This window comes from Ciona intestinalis, chromosome 5, assembly GCF_000224145.3.
Source record: "Ciona intestinalis chromosome 5, KH, whole genome shotgun sequence".
NCBI lineage: Eukaryota > Metazoa > Chordata > Ascidiacea > Phlebobranchia > Cionidae > Ciona > Ciona intestinalis.
Genome location: NC_020170.2, coordinates 33,366 through 55,238, shown reverse-complemented (window position 1 = coordinate 55,238; position 21,873 = coordinate 33,366). Strand labels below are relative to the sequence as shown.

The 21,873-nt window shown below is 35.1% G+C and overlaps 3 protein-coding genes across 8 annotated transcripts in view; 1 reads left to right on the top strand and 2 right to left on the bottom strand.

Annotated features, from left to right (window-relative positions):
- Positions 1 to 8,997: 8,997 nt before the first annotated feature.
- LOC778697 (homeobox protein DTH-2) lies at positions 8,998 to 13,806 on the bottom strand. Its single transcript, XM_002127463.3, has 3 exons — positions 12,818 to 13,806; positions 12,267 to 12,442; positions 8,998 to 9,923 (listed from the first exon to the last, which is right to left on the bottom strand). The coding sequence occupies exons 1-3, from the start codon at positions 13,317 to 13,319 to the stop codon at positions 9,231 to 9,233; spliced, it is 1,371 nt and encodes a 456-aa protein (XP_002127499.1). The 5' UTR covers positions 13,320 to 13,806; the 3' UTR covers positions 8,998 to 9,230.
- A 3,659-nt stretch (positions 13,807 to 17,465) lies between these two features.
- On the top strand, positions 17,466 to 19,547 carry LOC104265739 (meiosis 1 arrest protein-like). Its single transcript, XM_009860398.3, has one exon. The coding sequence runs from the start codon at positions 17,858 to 17,860 to the stop codon at positions 19,310 to 19,312; it is 1,455 nt and encodes a 484-aa protein (XP_009858700.1). The 5' UTR covers positions 17,466 to 17,857; the 3' UTR covers positions 19,313 to 19,547.
- The window catches only part of LOC101242465 (tetratricopeptide repeat protein 41), a 22,136-nt gene continuing 19,622 nt past the window's right edge, over positions 19,360 to 21,873 (bottom strand). For 3 of the 6 annotated variants that reach the window (XM_009860233.3, XM_026834454.1, XM_026834455.1), the window contains 3 exons: positions 21,422 to 21,632; positions 19,873 to 19,935; positions 19,360 to 19,671 (listed from right to left, as the gene is read on the bottom strand). In XM_009860233.3, coding sequence (XP_009858535.2) covers positions 19,882 to 19,935; positions 21,422 to 21,632 — 265 coding nt within the window. In that variant the 3' untranslated portion in view covers positions 19,360 to 19,671; positions 19,873 to 19,881. Of the gene's footprint in view, positions 19,672 to 19,872; positions 19,936 to 21,421; positions 21,633 to 21,873 lie in introns of those variants that run through there. The other 3 variants (XR_003395886.1, XM_026834452.1, XM_026834453.1) reach the window with 3 other exon arrangements.

Below are 21,873 nucleotides of genomic sequence, written 5' to 3'. Positions count from 1 at the left end.
ATCCGACTCGCCTTTTTCTCTTTGCCGAAAACGAGAATACCGGATCGACGAGTCGGATTCGAATCCGACTTAAACCGTCGTGTAAACATTATTGTTGTAACAATGGTCAATATTTAGTATATTTAGTATAATAGGCTTGTTAGCTTTTTGTTTTAAAACTGACAAAAAATCGGTAACTACAAGTTGCAGAATACTGTTAATGTAAATATATTTAAACTTGTATGTCCATCTTATCCCGCATTGTAGTTTTGTAGGCTTCCATTGCCAAACTTTGAAACGTTTGCTTTAAGTTCAATAATTTATACCTCAAGGGTTAATAATGTACAAGACACTGATGAAATAAAATAATTAAATAATATATATTTGAAATTCAGTCACTTGGAGATAATTTATAAGAAGTGGCTTGTGCGAAAAACAGTGTAACAATATTCAATTTGTTCAAAAATAAAAAAGTTATTAATGGTTATTATCTATTTTCGGTCATTACAAAGAAATATGCATTTGTACCACAGAATTAAAAAAGAATAGAATGGGCATCTTCATGGCGCCCTCTATGACAGACCTGGACACCGTCGGCGCTTCTCTCGATACTGGAGGCGGATGGTTTTGTAGCGCTTGTACGATTTGTAGACAGTTTTGATAAGTTATTTGACGAAGTATCACATTAGATAGTGTTTGCTTGGACTTTTAGCAGTTAGTACAGTATGAATGTTTAATTTATTATTTAGTTTATGCGTAATATGTGTATAAAGTAGACAGTTGGTTATTTATAGATGTGTTTAAGTAACGAATGTTCACTGGTGTAAGATTTTACAATCGCACCCATGAGGTATCATAAGGATCTTTGATTCAGTAAGGTCTATCTCCAGGAGCTATTTCATGCTCTGCTGCTGCACCTTGTTTCAAAACTACAAAATTCAAAAAGATCTTAAAATGTACAAAGTTACAAACCACTCAAGAATAAACGTTTTTTATGGATCTATTTGGCAGGTTCTTAAGTACTTACACCATCTATTTAAATGTGTTGCTGAGTATGTGACAGTAAGTATTATTCATTCTTAAACTGTAATGGTCACTTACACGTTGAAAAATATTAAAACTCTTCCGCTAACGTACACACTGGCGACTGTCGTTTTGCAGCCACGCGAGGATAAAGTAAGTTTCATTCATTCATTCATTCATTCATTCACACTGGAATCATCTTGATCAGAATCTGTGGCCCCCCAAATGTATTTCAATATTATGGCTAAAACAATTGGTGGTGTGGTAAAGAATAAGCAGCAAATAGTCATAAAAACGCTTTGGTGCGTTCTTGCTGCATTGGCGTACAGATTGCATAACTCGCACCATGCTCAACAGAAATCCGACTCCAACATAACAGTAGTCGACTCTATAGCAAGTTTAGGTAACTGCTCGGTTTATTCGACAAAATGACATCGACATCACGATACAGATAACAGTAAGAACAGCAAGCATTACCTGGACCGACTGCCTGCCCATACAGCACTACAGGAAGGGTGTATACAAATGGCGAGAACTCTAAAAGCAAGAAGAAGCATAACACATGATAAAAAAAATATACTGTACAAGAGAAAAAACATTATGCAGCAAAGCAAAGTTTCTCCGCATCGTCACAGCATGATCAGTCTCTCAGCATTGTTGATAAATGCAAGCATTGTTATACAGGGCCCGGTTACAGGAAACAATCAAGGGGCATACACATTATACGCCAGCTGGACATATCCATTATACGCCAGCTGGACATATCCATTTCTCAGCTGGACAATCACATTTCTTTGCCTTGATTATAATGTAAGCTATTGCATGTTTCACTTGTGTATGTAGGTCATCGGTGTTTTTAAATTTGAAAAAAATCTGGTTAGTGTTTTTGTAATGTTTTGTTATGATCCTCAGTTTTTCATATGACGCTCTTGAAGATGAAAAATAATCAAAAGAGCAAATGACCTGACAAGTGTCCCACATGAATATACAAGCTTACCAACTAAATAAACTGTGGCATTTGAATTTATGTAGTCAGTGAGAACTTTGCATGTATGGCTATTTGCTTGCCATGAAATTAACAGGATAATAAACTGCCATCTGCTATTTTATAAAGCCAAGGTGAAAACATTCATGATGGAAGTACTTTGAAACTTTGATGGTAAATAAAGGTACACTGGATGTCTGGATAGTGTATATATATATCTTCCTGGACTGTATGACGACAAAATTACAAATGAAATTATGGCAGCAGGGAAGGAATATTTGTTTAATCCGTTGGAATCGAACTTTTAGGGACACAAAACATGTTGTTTTTTGAAATGAACTGCAGCCATCTCAATCTCTATTAGTTACATGTCAGGATGTGGTAAACAATAAATTGATGTTTTATCATCTGCATCATACCCACTTGCACAACCTGTCACATAACAAGCCATACACATGAACTCTTATTATATCTTGCATATAACAAGCATTTTATTATACAAAATGTATACATGTTATAAAGGGAGCCATGGGCACCTCCAATGTCGGCAAGGCGAGAGGCGATATACTCTCTTTCTTCGCAAGTCGTTCCCGTTTACTATTGTAATCAATAGAATCGAGGTCGTTTTATGTAGTTTTTCTTAGTTTTTTGACCTAATTTAAAGTTATAGGGTAGAACAACTATTTTCTAATTTATACAAATTTTTAACAAACCGAGGTTTTTAATTAAATTTCTTAAACAAGAAAGATACTGTAAGGGATGCACATTACAGAATTTCGAATCCGTGACACTCGAATTCTTTTGTATTCAAATCCAATTACGAAATTCGGTATTCTGTTTAATGACGTCATCATACATCATCTCTTGGACTAAACACTAAAATAACAACTTTTTAAAATTAAATAATTAAAAAAAAATTCTTTTCTTGTGTTTGTGGGACTTCCGAGTGAAACCGTTTCGCGGCGTTTTTTCAAAGGTCGCTACACGTTTCGGCTTGGCCGTTTTGGCTTTATACGTTTTTTCTTATAAATAAAAAAAGAATCGAAATTCTAGACTCGGAATTCTAGATTCGAAATTCTAGATTCGAAATAAAGTGTTCTAGGTCCTCGGATATCCTAGGATACCTAATTATTCTGTAATGTGTACACGAAATAACTAAACCGACCTAATAAACTTGAATAGTTAGTGTAGATTTTGAAATAAACAGCTTAAACCCCCTTAAAAGGCTACTATGAGCCTATCTTTTACAATGGAGACCAACCGTAATGTGGACGGAGGTTGGCGGTCACGTGAATAGAAAAAAGAATGTATCACGGTTTTGGCAGTTGCGCATTCTACTCTTTTTTTTATTTCTGTGGGCTACATGCATTTCCATAACAAAATTTCGATACGCTTTGCTGGTAACATGTCAGATTTTCGGTAAGCACATCGCGAATTCGTATTACAAGAGGTATACAAGTAATGCGCTTCTGAAGATGTAAATAGCTTCAAACGACCGCTTGGAAGGTGGAAAACCTATTTTTATCGCGAAAAATGATTACATCAGAGCTCATATAAGTAAGAAACTTATTATGGGATATATTATATGCGCATTTCAGTCTTTTCAGACGGCATGAGGCATGTCCACCTGTCGTAAACTTCAGGTTGCATCCATGGACCATGATCATACAGATAATTCCATAACGCAGGGGTAAAAAATGTACCTGAGATTCCACAGTGATTAGTTTCAGTATTTTACCATATTAATGTGGTTGGAAGGCATTGGACAAAACATTTTTTAAAAAACGTTGTTGTGTCATTATACGTGCTATATCGTGTTTGTATTTTAAATGGAATAAAGCGAGCAGGAATATCTTAAAGTTATTGTTTCTACATTTAGAATTACAGATTTTACAGTTTAAATCTGATAAAATAAATTATTAGCTTAACTTAGTAAGTAACATTTCAATTATTTATTCAGAATTAGGTACAATTTAACAGTTGCGTGTTTGGATTGTAATTACCAGAAGATAAGGAAATTGTAACTAAAACAGTTAAGATAAAAAGGACAGATATGGAAGAATAAGAAAATAGTAGTAACTGCAGTGCTATAAATTGTTTAAAAAATAAAGTAGACAATCCTGAAAGAATAATTGAAGTATATTTAAAAAAAACAAGTGAAATTAGATATAGTACAATGGGGGAAGATGGGACACTTAAGCACATATTGCCAAATATTTCCAAAATAAAAAAAGATGACGGTTTTTGGGTAATACCACGAATTAGTACTATCATTCCTTTATTAATTGACACCAATTTAATAAAATATAATAAAACACTCGAGGAGTTATTTAACTATCCGCACAACAAGTGAAATTTTACAAATTCTAAAACACACAGGATAAGATAGGACAGTTTGAAATCATTGTTAATTTTGAATATTAAGTGTATTTATAAATAGGAATATACGTAAATAACACGAAATAATACTGTGCGAAATTTAAGTCTAAACATTCTTTTTCTAGCCCTACTGCTATAGTTTTCAACATGTTAGATGGGACACTTTGTCAGACGAGACTTATTTGTAATTTTTTTTACGTCCCCCCATTTTATGATTATTAGGAAAAAAAGGTTACAGAATTATTCGACAATATTATCACGACTTTATAAAACGCCCGTAAAAGCTGATTACTGTTTTTAAATATTAAAAAAATATGTAAACTTGAAACAGTATACTTTGAACAGGTAAAAAATGCGAAATAGTAAGGTGCCATTTTTTAATGCTCGCTAAATCATAGTAAAGCCATTGATTTTTTTAGTTTGCCAGTGCGAACAATTAAACTAGTTTCATAGCTTCATAAAACACTCTTGAATAATTGTACAGTTTCATTTTGTCTCATAAAACTAGTTTTAGTTTTGTAGAAAAACACTGAGATATAGCCTAAGCATGAAGAAAATAGGCAGGAGTCAATATGACTTTAATTTAAGATGAAAACAACAAAAAAAATATCGGTTTATATATATATATATATGAAGGTTTATATATATATATTTATACATGGCAAACAAACTAGCACGGCCTGTTAAATTTGGTAGGTTAACTACAAGTTGCAGAATACTGCTAATGTAAATATATATCAATTTACAGTCCCATCTTCCCCCACATTGTAGTTTTGTATGTTTTCATTGTCAAACTTTGAAAGGTTTGCTTTTAATTGATTAATTTATACCTCAGGGGTTATTCAACTATACGATATTGATATAATAAAAAGATTATATTTTGAAAATATATTCGAAATTTGGTCATTTGCACTTAGTGATAATTTATGAGAAGTGGCTTGTGCCAAAAACAGAGTAGTAAGAAGATAAGACTTAAGCACATATTGCCAAATATTTCCAAAATCAAAATAGATGACGGTTTTTGGGTAATACCACGAATTAGTACTATATGATAAAACACACGAGGAGTTATTTAGCTATCCGCACAACAAGTGAAATTTTACAAATTCGAAAACACACACGATAAGATAGGACAGTTTAAAATCATTGTTAATTTTGAATATTAAGTGTATTTATAAATAGGAATATACGTAAATAAAACGAAATATTACTGTACGCTTTGAAAATTAAGTCTAAACATTCTTTTTCTTGCCCTACTGCTATAGTTTTTAACATGTTACCTATACATTATGTTATTAAGCACGTTATAGCGGTCATACAGATCCTTTTTCGTCGAACAGTTGTTGTTGTTGCTGTTGTTTTTTGGAAGACTTTTTTTTAAATGTACGTTACCTTTGAATAATCGACTGTATTCGATACAATAATTTTAACTAAGCTTACGCCTTATAAACCATAGTGTATAAAATAGTCCAATTAATGAGTAATTAATGATTGTAACGTTTCCGAGTCAAGTAAACTGCCATGCATCGGGAAGTCGCTGGTAATCGGTAACTTTTGGCTTTGTTTACGTTAGTGTGCAAATACAAACAAAAAGTATATATAGTATTAGTCTCATATATTTCTTATTTAAAGAAAACAAATCCAAAATAATTGTTACGGCACGCGAGGATCGAACCCGGGACATGACGTTAGTAAAGCGCGGGCTATAACCGTTAGGCCAATAGATTAGGTCAATAGACCTGTTGGTGAGATAAGGCAGTGCTCTTCAACTTTTTTGGGGTTGGTGAACTCCAAAAGTTGTTGCGACGAGCCCATCCCCCCTGATTGCATTAACGTAAAGCTAATGATGTCATCAAGGAGAAATGCGTGCGATAATAAATTCATGTTTAGTCAAAAAGCACCACTTTAAAAAGCATTAGGAATATGTGGTTTGCGGTTAAAGAGAAGACCGCAGTTTTTGGTGCTTTGCGATTAAGACTGTAGAAAGTGGCTAATTTGTTAAAATTGTTCAAAAATTGGACAAAACAATACTCAAAATTTTTGTTTGTTATGCACCCTTGTATCCCCTTTTGCACTGGTGCACCCCTGGCATATTTTGGTACACCCTAGGGTGCACCGTACACACCGGTTGAAGAGCACTGAGATAAGGAATCCTCACATTGATTCACGCCTGAATCAAACTATTTCCATTTAAGTGGGGACGCATTAAAAGTTTTTGATCAAGCTCAGTCGACCGTTGTAGTAAAAGGGTTAATTAATACTATGCCATTAATCAACGTATTCACGCATTAGATCCTTGATCTCTTGTTGAATAACAATTGGTATTGTTTGAACGTCAATGGGTAATGTTCGAACATCAATGGATAAATATTGTATCCTACAAATGCATATGAACTTGTAATAACAAAAAAATGATTATAACTATTAATAAAGTTTTTTATTTTTTTTTACAAATTGAGTATTACTACTCTGGTTTCGGCACAAGCCAGTTCTCATAAATTATCACCAAGTGCAAATGACCAAATTTCGAATATATTTTCAAAATATAATATTTTTATTATATCAGTATCTTATAGTTGAATAACCCCTGAGGTATAAATTACTAAATTAAAAGCAATTCTTTCAAAGTTTGGCAATAAAAACACACACAGAACTACAATGGGGGGTAAGATGTGACTCTAAATTGAAATATATTTACATTAGCAGTGTTCTGCAACTTGTAGTTAACCTACCGAGTTTAACAGGCTGTGCTAGTTTCTTTGCCATGTAAACTTCATACATATAACGTTAAACCGATATTTTGTGTTGTTTTTATCCCAAATTAAAGTCATATTGACCCCTGCCTATTTTCTTCGTGCTTATATCTCAGTCCTTTTTTTACAAAACTAAAAACAAGTTTTACGAGACAAAATGAAACTGTACGAAATATTCAAGGTTGTTTTATGAAGCTATGAAACTATTTTAATTATTCGCACACGCAAACTAAAAAAATCATTGGCTTTTCTATAATTTAGCAAGCATTAAAAAATAGCACCTTACTATTTCGCATGTTTTTACCTGTTCAAAGTATACTGTTTCTATTTTACATATTTTTTAATATTTAAAAACAGTAATCAGCTTTGGCGGGCGTTTTATAAAGTCGTGATAATACTGTCGAATAATTCTGTAACCTTATTTTCCTGATTATCATTAAATGGGGGCTGTAAAAAGAAAATTAAAAAAAGTAACGTTTGACAAAGTGTCCCATCTTCCCCCACCCTACTGTATACCATGTTAAAAAACTGTAGCAGCAGGGCAAGGAAAAGAATGTTTAATAAACTCGATTTTTAAAGCGTGCATTAATATTTTGTGTTATTTACGTGTATTCCTAATAATAAAATTTAACAATCTTTTAAACTGTCCCGTCTTATTCTGTGTTTTTTTTTCGAATTTGTAAAATTTCACCTGTTGTGCGATTCTTTAAATACCTCCTTGTATGTTTTTAGAATTTTTGTCAATTAATAAAGGAATGATAGTTCTAATTCGTGGTATTACCCTACAACTGCCATCTGTTTTGATTTTGGAAATATTTGGCAATATGTGCTTAAGTGTTCCATCTTCCCCCATTGTACTAATTTTATCTATTGATTGTTCCAACAATAATTCTTTATTCAACAAAATACTGCAGGTTTAGCATGTTAAAAACTATAGTTGTTACAACTTTGGTAGTGACTGGTGCGCAATACGCAGAATATTTAAACTCGGTTTTCAACACAATATTACTACATGCACGATTTGCTTTACCAATGAAACGAAAGGTGGCGCAGCAGAGTCGTACAACTATATATTGTGGTGTTGATATAGATGAATATTATATAAATAGTGCACTTGTAGCCGTGGTTTGTGTTTAAAATTTTACGTGGCACAATCAATTTAATCGAAGGCAATAAAAATCATGCAAATAAAGTAATTAAATGTAGCAAACGGCCAGAGTTGTTGAAATGTTCACCACATCATGCAGTTATTATGAATGGACCGTCTTATTGCAGCACAAAGCTTCAAAGCAGATGTCATTAATTTATCGTAAACCTTCAATATCTTTAGTGATCGCGCCTAAACTATGCTTTGATTATTGGAGCCGTTGCAATGATTGCGTCATAATCAAGTTAACGTGCATAATTGAGTAAGTTGGCTATCAATCGGGAATGATGGTACTGTGCTTTTCATGAGAAACCCTATCCCAACATGCACTTATATACAGCGTGGCTTGTGCGTGTTTGGCACTGAGCGGCATGTCTCTCTTCCCGATAGATCTCCACGTAAACCATTTAAGCCATCCAAGCGACTGATCAATATAATGTAACAACATCATGAGTGCATTTTCGGTATCCATTACTTCAATTAAAGCCATGTATTGCGCCCCTGCGGCGATCTATCACGTTAAAAACGCACCGATCGATCGTCTTTAAAGAACATTAAAACTTTTTAATACGATTAAACTTCCATAAGCGTACTTTTCTTATCTTAAATGTAGTCTAAATAAAGTCTAAAAGAGCCGTCTAAAAAATAGGTTTCGTCTTCTTTAGTAAATTGAATTCTGTCGTCAGTTATTAGATTCTGTTTAAGTGACCAAGCTAAATGAAAGCGCACACTTCAAATGCCACTTGCTCGGTTTTAATGTAACATATATAAACATGACACCAAGTGTCGCTTTTAAACTCTATAAAGCTATAACAATACTGGTAAGGTATAATCAACTGGACATATGAACTATTGTACTTGCGGTGGGTGATGGCAGTTATAGAGGACACGTGGGTAAAATGACGCACCCTGAAGAGACTGTTAAATTGCGAAATTTTCAATAATAACTTGTACAAAGCAGATGTCAATATTTTGCAATGTTAGCTTCACTTAAAGTAGATGCTGATGTCATCGGCTTACTGGGGTCATGTGGTGGGGTGGCTGGTGAATTAACATATGATGAAAAATTATCTGATCCCGATGCCACACCACATATCGCAGCTGCTGCCCCTTTGTTCATGGGCAAAATACTCAACCCTTGCAAACCACCATGTTGCACCATATCACTTGGACACATGGAGAATTGTGTGATGTAGTTCTGTGTTGGTGAGCTGGATGTTCCACTATACATATCACTGCGCACTTTATATCCCCCATACAACAAAGCTTTAAATTGTCTCTCCTTTTCTGTTTCTTGTGCATCAACATCTGCAGCATGATTTTGGTGTGAAAACATTGACTTATTGTCGTCATCAGCGCTATCACTTCCTTCATGCTCGCTACATCTTCTTGAATTTTCACGCGACCCAGCGCTGGATTCGGAAAAGCTGTCTGCCGCATTCTCAAAGATTTGACCCGATGCCGTCATACCATCCGTATCGTTAAAAGGTCGTTGTGTAGAATTTTCGCCACTCACAGATTCTCTTTGTCCTTCACTTTCACCGCGTTCACGCTCCTTTACCTTTAGAGATATTTCACCATCTTGTCGTTTCTTAGCGGTTGCCATCTCAGCAGCGTGACGCTTCCGCCATTTTGTTCGCCTGTTTTGGAACCAAACCTACCAATGGACAAGACGGCGGTTTATCGGGGGGCTTAATAATTTCTAATGAATCAAGAACGATGAATACATTTGGTAAAACTAAACACGTCAACATAGTGGTATGCTTAGTTTAATTGTGTTTAGGTATATATGATGACAAAGTTTTGTATATATATTAAAACTCTGCTTGTTTGAGCGGTTCATATTTTATGCTTTCCTTATGTTAAATATTGGCAAAAGCATGTTTATGTTACAGAATTAATGATTATTCGTATCGCGAACTTACAGTCTCCCAATTTATAAATTTAGATATGTTTGTAATAAATGAGTACGCAAATGGCCTAATATGGTGTGCCCTGTTAAGCACTCTATAGGGTTTCGAACCTATATACACAGATTTTCCGTGATTTATACCGTTATGACTCTACGTGTGCGTTTTTTCTGTAACTTTGCATTTGCGTTCACCGTTATTTCATCTTTTTTTTTCCCCGGGGGGGAAAAAAGCGACGTAGTAGAGCGTACTAATACCCGCAACGCGTGTTTGTGTTGCAATATCTGTTTAGTTTCATATTATACATTTATAACTGTTTTAATTTCTACTCTATTTGAAAAGGGTTTTAAATAAAAAAGTACAATTGACAATACATCTCCCTTACGCTTCACCTCAGTGCAACTACTTCCCATGAGTTGCGTTCGAGTTTACGCAACACTTGCAAATTAGGCAACATCGCGTCGTGGACAGTTCATGCGAATAATGGCTATTGTTTCGGAATGTCAACAGCATGGCAGTTGATGAGCGCGTGATGATAAATAAAAAGCCAATTGTTTAACTTGGTAAATAAAAGACGTGTGACAAATAACGATCTCGCTTCTCACCCAATTCTAGAAGCACCGTCGTTTATCGTCGACATTTTCTTGTATTTCATGAGTTGTTATCAGGGCATATTACACTAATACCAGATCATTTGCTATCTAAAATACCGATTGGTAATTCGAATCATTTAATCCATATGAGAAAGTGATTGAAAAAGCTTAGCTAACAACGATGCACTCAGATTATCTTTATCAGCTGATATATGACCCAATTCACATAAATATAATGTAAATATATCAAATTAATCAAATTAATTGCCTAATTGAGCAGAAGGGTGAATTTATTGCACGTGGAATAGTCCGGTATCAATAATTAGTATATGACCTCCGGTATTAAAAGATTTATTGCGCAATTCACGCTAACTATTGTCACGTGTTATAATTTTATTGACCACTTGTATCCGACGAAGATCCAACATAAAATTTCCTTTCTAATCAGCGTTTGTCGATTTCTTTCAGTGATTAATAACCTGTGTGTCAGGTATACCGCGTACTGGCTAGGAAGGGGTGCAGATTAACGGTCACTGAGCCTATTGGGCCAATTACAGTTTGACACGCGGAGTAATTGAGGAGAGTCCCGGGACCTCTCGCTCCAACAATGTGATCTCGATCGAAACAAGATTCGTTAATTGTTAAAAAGGGGGTTATCTTAACATGAAGGAAAGAAATCTAATTTTCGTAGCAGATACCAACCATGTATTGACATAATTATTGTTGCCGTAGCAGATGCCGCTTATCACAATATATCTGGTTAGTTACCTTTGGTACCCACGAGAGCACTTAACGGACGAATCGCGACAACTTTCTGTGCAGTTTAATAATTTAAAATGTCGATCTCGGAATGAAATTATCGCCCAGTGATCCATTCAATGAAGGTTCACGCAAACGTTAATCTATTTTACTCCGCCCCTCTGCTAACGATTTGAATTTTAAACAAATATTTCTTTTCGAAATTCAGCCTTATCCATGAGCAATTTGCGTCTAAAAATTCAATATTTTCGCTAATCGTATTTTTATAAAGAAGCCCCTCTATAATACATTTCATGGATATTAAAATATCTACAAAATCAATCATAAAAAAATATTTTAAATCTAAATTTTTGTAAATTTATCAAATAGTTTTTACTTTTATCAACTTAGGTATAAACTCGACAAGGCGATAAAGCCAAGCTTTATGTGATGGGATACTTGAAATAGCTTTTATTATGTTTTTTTTTGTTTAAGTTACTTCGAATATTATAAACAACCGATGTATTTATTGGTTAAGTGTGTTTAATGGAAGTTGTTCTCAAACTTAAGTTTAGCGTCAATGCACAACTTTTTATTGTTAGTTTATAAAAACGCTTTGCGGCATATTTGATTCGGTGTCGTGGCATCAGTTTGAAAAACCTTGGTGTACTTGAGGAGGTGTATGGTGGAATTAGAAATTTAACAAAGCATGCCATATAGCATTAACATAACTGTTAGAAATTAATCTTTCACCCTTACCTTAACTTGCGACTCCGTCATTGCAAGTGAATATGCCAACCGAGCTCGTTCAGGTCCAGCCAGGTACTTGCTTTGTTCAAAGGTTTTTTCCAACGCAAAGATCTGCTGCCCTGAGAAAGTAGGTCGTGTATGTTTCTTTCGTCCGTACTTTTCCATCACGATGGTCGAAGGTGAACCTAAAAACGTATAAGTCTTGTCTCGGATTGCCATTTTACACAACATATATCGTATACAAATGATATAAAGACGTATATAAAATAAAAGTTATCGCAACCTCAAATTGTTTTTGAAATGTTCAATGTAAATGTTTGCTAATGCTAATAGTTTAAATCTAGCATTTCATTGTAAAATATTTGCATGTTTTGGAAAATCCAGGTCACTCAATAACTTGTCGGCGCATTTTTTTCATTTTTCTTCATTGGTCACTCAATAACTTGTCGGCGCATTTTTGCGAGTACAGCAATTTTAAACACTATTAATATCAAGCAGTTTTAGTATTTTGTAATTGTAACTTTACCTTATATTTAGTAACTAAGTGTATGTAGACTAACCTGGCATCGCTAACTTTTCTCTCCAATCATCAGTCATCATACCAGGCCAATATATTGGTGGGCGACCGGGAAGGTCGGCGAGTGGTTTCGGATATCTTGATCCGCTCGAAGTGGAAACAGCATTTGCAATTCCAGATCCTCCCAAGTACATGGCGGCCATCATAGAGCCGTGACCGATACTTGACGTAAACCGGGGGTTTGATTGGGCATTTCCAGCGATACTGCTCAAGTGGTGAGTAGAATCTTGCGCAGTTAAGCTTGCAGCGATTGGCCGGTTTAAAATGTCGTTTATACCAAAGGGGGTTCCATTTTGCAAGTTGGTGTGTTGATTTCGAAGACCTTGATTCTGGTTGTTGTGTTGAAATGCAGGGTAGTGGTAGAAGGGCATTCCGTTGTTTGTCTTATGTTCCATCATTCCTGCAGATGCCGCCGCCTGAAAAGCGCTCATCGCAACTGCAGCGTTGTTCCCAAACGCAAAAGAACCAGATTCTTCCATGGACATCAAACAAGATCAACAATAACCTATTCAAATCTAACAAACGACCTGTTGATAAACATAAGTAATATTTTACAGAAATAACAAAATTTTAATTAGGCAAAGTGTCACAACTACATAACTAAATAAATAAATGTTACTTTGAAGTCTAAGTTACTATAAGAGTGGTTGCTTGTCTTGTTTAAACTAACCAAATCATCGTACTTTCACACTCCCGCTTGTCTTTGCAACAAGGCATTTATGAACTGACCCACACTTTTTCTTCAATGAGAAACGCGACGCGTTTTTTTCTTTATTGGGCTTGTCTACTGTTTACCAAATCGTCTCCACGCTTGATGTATATAGTGTGTGGTTGTGCAGAAGCTTGGCTCGAATACACGGAATAAAACAGAGTAAATAATTTTAAACAAATTTCGAACTTGACAAACGGAATACTGTATGTTGTTTATTTAGTCGCCACTATACACTGACTGGCACTATTAAACTAAAACAAATTGTTACTGTCTTTTGTACTACTAAACCATTGTCTCAGTGCATGTTTGCGATATTTTTTTCATAGAAAAGACAAAGCGTAAATTCACTAACCACAATAACAGTTTAGGTATACGTATATACACAACATATATTTATATAGTGAACAGCTATAAGTTACCATTCACCTATCTGATTCGATTCATTATTTCGTATGTGCACAGTTACGAATTGTGTAAACCCATTTCGTACATCCTACAACAGTCGCTGTGACAGCTTTAGTAATTTTTCACTGAGAGCAAATATAATTATTCATCCATAAGTGACGTCACATGTACGCCGTTGAGGCGAGATACGATAAATTCATAGTAAACAACGCTACACTTTTAATGGTACGTAATTTATTGTCGAATGAGTGTGTGTTTACCATCACCCTCACTGAGTTTCACGCCATACATGGTCCAATGAAAAACAATCTTATAAAACATTTTTTTAGATGTTTTATTGCCATAGTAACGTAAATGCAATTTGTGACGTAATGATAAATTGACACCGAACAAACAACAGCGACAACGTTTGCTGACGCACTAAAGCTCATGCTTTGCTTTCAGAAGTTTGCTTGATGTAATTTATACATTCAGTATAAACCGCGATTTCAATTAATTACATCAATGTAAACAGACCAAGTACTTAACAAAGGACACACATAGGCTACATTTGTATCACTTACATATATTCAGGTAAAGAACATCTCATTAAAGCACATAGCCAGAAAGTCGTTTCTATGGATTCGGCCTGTAATTTTTTATATTACCACATGCGTTAAAATGCAACACCACCAACCCCTGATCTAAATGAATCTCCTAAAAGTTCTAACCGTACAAAATGAAGGCCGACTGCACCGGTGCAAGGTGAACACGAAAAAGTTAATTTGTTGTTAGTTTCTCCCAACTATGAATATCTGCCGAGACGAGATATTATCTCTAGGCAACGATGAGTCTTTTACTTAAGGCTGAATAAATTTTCATTCTGTACTTCTTGTGATCGTAAAATGCACAATGTGAGACAATAACTTATATTGCGTTTGCTATTGTTTAAAAGCAGTTACTTTACAAATACGTTTTCAAAGCAAAAAAAAAAAAACAGAATATGCATCTTGGATACAAGATAAACAATTTCTTACATTCTGGCAATCATAATTTCATTATTTGTTGTTTTTGGCATCGTGTTAAACCCGCAGATAATCAGTGCTTATCCCGCACCAAGTTAACGACGCAAATAGCATGAACAAAATTCGATAACGAATCGGTGAATTCAAACGATCATAGACAACTAATAGATTCTGCCATTACCTTCCGACTGTACGGTGATTGAGGCCTTATCACCAACCAACATCATCATCAACCATGCAAACTACTTATAATGCAAATCCTACATTCGCAGCCATAGGGCTCAATATCCGAGCAATGAAGATGTCCCCTTCTCCTGATAAACACAAACCTTATCGAATATATCGCTATCGTTCTAAATAATTATTCTGTACCATCGCGGTCCCTAGTATAAACATTCGAAAAGAGAGGCGTTATGTTCACAGAACCATAAAAAAAAACAGAAATACAACTTTTAACAAAATTTGTTACGTTTACTGACACCTTTAAATTACTCATCTCATGTAAAATCAAAGTCCCAATTACGAATGAAACGTATGTTTTCGAATGATAAACCTAAGTTATATATATAACTAAAACCGTTTAATTAACTGCGTGCCTCTGATTCAAACTTGAAAGTTGCCATATAGACGTATTTCATGGTGTCTGTATTACGTCATCGTTTTCGTTTCGTTTATTTTATTTATAGGTCTTGACTTTGCGGATAATGGTCGATAACTCTAGAATCCAACCCACTTCCTCGATAAATAAAATAAATAACCTTCTGGCAGCGAGTTTCGGCTTGGCAGGCAGAAGTGTCAACCCGATCCGCAGTATAATGGCGAACACTGGTATATATAATGCAATAATGTCCAAAGACGAGCTCGCCATTGAAGCAGAATCATTCGTTACCCCAGGGAACGGCTTCATTTTGCTAATATTATCGAACCAATACACTATTGTTGTTTTAATCGCAGTTTATCCCTCGACCGACCCTTCCTTGAAGGTTTGCGCCTCATGACGAAGCACTCGCATGGGAATCAGTGACAGGTAACGCAATTTGTTGTACGGTTCGCCCGTAGATGGGGAAGCGTGCCATCGGCTGCCGTTAAAGACAATAAATAAAAGTCTATTGCCTCTCTCAGCCAAATCGAATCTGCAAACGAGATGACGGGAAAGCATATGGCTTGCGCAAGTGACTTTTTGATTTTAAAGCCTCATTCTTTATAATACTGATGATGAATTGGACCTGATGTTGTTTGAGCAGTAGTAATATGTCATTAGAAAATAAAAACATTTAAATAACAGAGAATTAAGTTAACAATTAGATGTTAAACTAAAATCTACAATTATAAAAATGAAAAATGTCAAGCGACAGTTTATGATTAGCTGCATAATATAGTGTTGTAATATATCTAAGCCACATCGTCCGGGTGTATGAACTGGAACAATATTTGTCTTGTAAATAACTCTGTGTGGGTTGTGTTCGTCTTTTTAATCGGCTACTGACATCGGGGCATCGGCTACTGTAATTTAAATATCAAATGTGATATATAGGACGGCACTAGAGAGAAGCATGGTAGTAATGTCTATGCATATTAACCCAACATGATTAATTACCACCGAATATGTTGCGCTACATCATACTTTAGACACCGACCAGGAGATTAATTTTTACGTCTTTAATTAATGTTAAACACAATATTTTTTAATTAATATCAACAGAAGTTTGATCTTGATAAGTTCATAACAAGCACGTTAACATATTATTAGCATTTCAAATTACGGCTTTCTTATACATAAATTAAACCACCACCATAAAAATACAATAAACAAATTACGTCACAATAGTGTTTAAAACTAAACAATACACATAATCTATTTTCAGATAACAGTTATAAAGTTCGGTCAATTATTAGAAACTTAGCTAAAATGGCGTTTGGTTTAGGTTTATGCCAGGTATACCTTGTTAATACAGCAAAAATATATATCAGTAACTCAAGTAACGATATTGGCGTATATTGATGTCGTTGTAATTTGTGTTGCTGGATACAGACACAAAATATTCGGAAAATTATTGTTGTTCATAAACAAAAATCTTCTGCAATATTATTAATAGTTTTACTTGTATACTCATTGAGCTGAAAACGTGTATATTGATTGTTCAACACTCTTAGAGGGTGTTTTCGTAGTTGCTTTAACGATGCTACAAGACCTACAGTCTTACACTGAAGGTGTGTTGAATGAAAGTACGGCAGTTCTTTTCTCCTTACCTACATATCCGCAGCCATCTTGCATTTTAGCCATCCTCGTATAATCAGCCGTTGAAAAAACGACAACATTTTATATAAAATTGGTTTTCGATGCTCCATAATGGTCTACTCAGCCAAATGTTCAATTTATTTAACTTGATTTTAAGGCTGGACGACAACCGTGGAACCATTATGGAAAACAAAAAATTATGTAAAACAAACCTAGATGCTTTAAGCCAAAAATCAAATTCACAATTTTAAAATTGAATTATCTAGATGATTTATTTATGACTTACATATGTAGATTATTTATTTCTTTGTTTTATTTTATCTCATTTCGACTTTGAAATTACAGGACTGTTTCGTGGCAGAAGGCGAGCGTAAATTAGCAAAGTTATCAAAAAAAAACGATAGTATGACTTGTGAGCGGTTACTCAACCAGAATTGAGTCATTTAAAAAAGGAAATGACGTCATTCGTTAAGTAAGAGTTAAACATAACTTAATGTCGCCATCAGGCGGTAACACTCCGCCTACATGTTTGACTTAACGTTAAAATAATTAAAACATTTCTGACTCGCATTTTTAACGTAAATTGACAGGTATCGCACGATGATAAAACACTATACTATATTTCTAGATAAGATTCGATAAATAATTCTTTAATACCTAATAATGGCAACTGCTAGTGGTGTGTATAGTAATGTGCGTTACCCATTTGCAAGACAACCTGGCCAATGCGTGATCGTGGATTTGTCCACCACGTACACTCAAGACAACATTGAAGCGGTATGTAATGGAATAACAAGATTCTCGAATCTTCTTTGTTTGATGAAAAACGGGCCGAGGCGAGTTCCACACTTTAGCATATTGTGCGCACTGACTTATCCTGAGGTATTATTGCCTTTCATACAACTTAACAACGAGTCGCACACACGGATCCAAGGTGCGGTGGAAGAGCTGCGTCGATTGTCGAGAGAAACCACGAATCACTGTGGCGCTAGTTCAGTTAAGATGTTGGAACAAGCCCTACGTGAGGCGGTGAATCAATTTCACAAGTTTAAACGAAATGATCTTTTTTTTTCAAAGTTAGAAGTGACTGTCATGTGTTTTAGGCCGCCTCAAACACTCCTGGCGCTGGTCAAAACAACTTTGACGGGAATTGATATATCGGATATACCACGCGTCACTTTGTTTGGAATGGCACCGACCGGAGATTACCCGGTACCAGATGACATTACACTAAGTAATGACGACGCAGATTTAACTGGTATCTTGGAATTGGTATCTGGGGAAGTGGACTCGGTTTGTGTTGAGATGTTCTTGAGAAGGTTGTTGTCGGATAAAAGTACAGACAGGGAACATGTGCACTTGTATTTTAATTCCGGACTTCGAATCAAATGTGATTTGCAGGAGAGAGTACTGGACCCATCAGAGTTTATATTTAGTCAACATTTTGTATTGAGTTCAAACGCCGACCACATAAAAAATGTTCAGTTAAAGGCAGTAAAACCAGGCGAATCGGTTCCAATTACACAGTTACAAATTATTCAACAAGTTCCCTCTGCGTCCGTGTGTGAATCCGTTCTATTTGGTCATCCGTATGTTATGTACAACTCGCGATGCTGGAGAATGGAATGGAATGAACTTGAAACTAATCAGAATAGATTCATCACTTTCTCTCAATACTTAATTGACAACGATGTATGTGTTGTTTGTAAGAACATCACACAACAATCCAACAAAAGGGGCCGGATACAACTTCCTACAGCATTGTTTCTTATAATGGCGGCACCGAACCCAGCGACTTTGTTAATAAAGTCTATCGCATCAGGTACCCTGCTACTTGATTGTGATTTACCGAATCAACAAAAATTGGAATTAACTTCGCTTCAAGCGAGAGCAGAAATTATTAATGAAATGTCAAAGGTTGAGAGGCAAAATACTTTTAACCCCTTGTTCGTAACAGATGTGTTATCGGCTTCATTCACCAACCCACATAATGCAATTTCGACTAAACAGCCAAATAAAACAAAACGATCGACGGCCAACCAAACGAATAAAGCTAAGGCTATACCACTAAAAATTAAAAGGTTTCTACCTCCAAGACAAGATCGGATTAATAAATGAGAAGTTAGTTCACCTTACGTGTTACGTTGTTTGGTTTTTGGAAAGTGTTCTTTGTTAAAATATTTTATTGTAAAAATAAACTACAAACAATCATAAACTGGAACGCAGTGTGCACATATATTAAGTAACTGTTATCTACAATTCAGGGTAGTATGTGCCAAACATGAATTTGATAATTACGTTTTTAATTAGAGATTTTACAACGTAATCAATATGTTAAGTTACAAATTCAAAAACAAAAAAGAGCAATATCAGACACAGTGAAAAGTAATCCCAAATATAAATATATTGTAAAAGGTATTTTAAGTGCTTGTTGTTCCGCAATAAACATTACAAACTCTTATGTCGTACAAAAGTTTCTGAAAAATAAACTTGACTTTAATAAGGTGGAAAATAATATAATTAAGGGAGAATATTTTGATATAGGAATAAGCACCATGTGTAAGTTTCAGATAAGTGCATGAATGTAGGTATCTGCTAAATACAGCTATTTCATAAATATTTATTAAAACATGATTATATTATGGTTTTAAAAGAAGCCCTACACATTTTTTTCTTACATTTTTAGATCACATGTATGATGTGGACCTTGTAGTTGAAAGAGTTTTAGCATCAGTGCGTTTCTGCGTAAAAAACTGTTAAGATAAAGTAGCAACGTCCAATATTAATATTTTCCGATCTAAAAATCTCTACTTTAACACGGCTTCTATTAATACAATCTAAAGTTTTTTTTTTACGTGAATATTTTTAGCCGGGTAGATATAAGGTGCTTAATCACGTGTAAAACATTAGGGATGGGCCGAATCAGGATTCAATTAATTCGGCGTTATTCGATGCATTTTTATATCGAATCCGAATATGCGTGGTGTCGTGGTTGAATATGCGGGTTTCACATCAGAATTTGTAACGAAACCTAGTTCAAGGCGAAAAATTGTAAAATTACTTTATTTTAATAAATTGCAAAATCTTTTGTAACAACTATAAATAAATTTTATATGAATTCTACATCTTGCAACACTGCAATTCATGAAACTCGCGTCTTGTGCGGTCTCTCTGATCGGAAACCACGTGTTCTGTGCGATTTTATTAGCGGTTCCTTCTGACTAAAACCGGACGTGTGCGCATTTTCTCCTTAATGACCTCATTAGCGCTCGGGCCCAGGCTATTAATAATTGTTTACAGAAGCATGTTATTAAAACTATAACGGTTTGCACATTTTACATGTCTGGCTACAGGTGCAATATCATAAAACAAAATGTGAATTAAATATTTAAATTCAACCGTAATTACGACGAGACCAGCCGTCAATACAACATTTCACTCTGCCAACTTTGTAATTCTAGATAATATGTAAATTTAATATCGGGTTTAACCTTTCATGGCAAGTGGTCAATGGCAGTGCACCGCCTTATATCGACACTCGCAACCGGCGGTGATTGACAGGTTTTTAATTGATTTCTTGGCTTGTAGAAAACGCTAAAATAAAACGTTACCAATATAAATGATGCTCGATTCGCACAGGTTATACAATCATGGTTGTTTTACCACAGTAAATTAGGTTAAATAACTCGAATATGCTGAACGGACCTTTTCTCAGCTTACTTCTCAGCACGGTGAGTAGATTTAACTCGATTACGACCTAATAATTTTTACTGAGGTATAGAAAGTTGGTTAGTATCACATAAAGAACAAGGAACGTAATTCTAACGTGTTTTTCACATCTACGATGTAGCTAATAACGGACGCGTCAATGGTCATTATGACGTAATTGTTGTTACGTCGCAAAATAAGCTTCGCGGTCGGGACCCAATAACATGACAAGATACGTGGTAATCTAAAATTTGAAATAAGTCTGTAAAACGAGGGTTTATAGCAGAAAGTGGGGGTTTAAGCCACAATTTTTTTGCTCCTTCGGCGCAAATCAGAACCTCCCCTTTCAAATCGTCTATTTGCGCCAGTGATGGTCAGGTAATAACTTTAGGTGTTCAACCAATGTTGGATTAAGTTTCAAGTAGACCAAAACAGCCTTGAAACCACAGATTATATTAATGTTCATCAGTTGATTTGTAACTATCCTGATATTCCACCTAACATACAAAACAAATATACCTGATTGCGCTTTGATGGAATAACCTTCCCAGGTATCTTGTATCTACCAGGTACATTAAACCAAGCTGACTTATGTTGATCATTCAATGGTTTGTTGCTTCTTGATGATAAATGAGGTGAGAGAAGGTCTGATATCAAACAATGTGAACCATGAACGTTCAAACAAAGTTTATCAAATCCAAATGTTTGATGACAATTCTGATCTAATTTCCTGTGATGAAAATTCTTATATATACCTTTCACAATAAATGAATGAATGAATGTAACTTACTTAATTCTCGCGTGGCCAGAAAACGACAGTTGTTATCACACGGGTTTAGCACCTCAGGCCAGCTTACTTGTTACCATGTATGTTAGCTTACTTTGTGGGTGATTATTTTTTGGGAATTTTTTTATGTATGGCTGATAATTTGGACAACCCATTAGTGAACACTGGGTTCAAGCAATTGTCG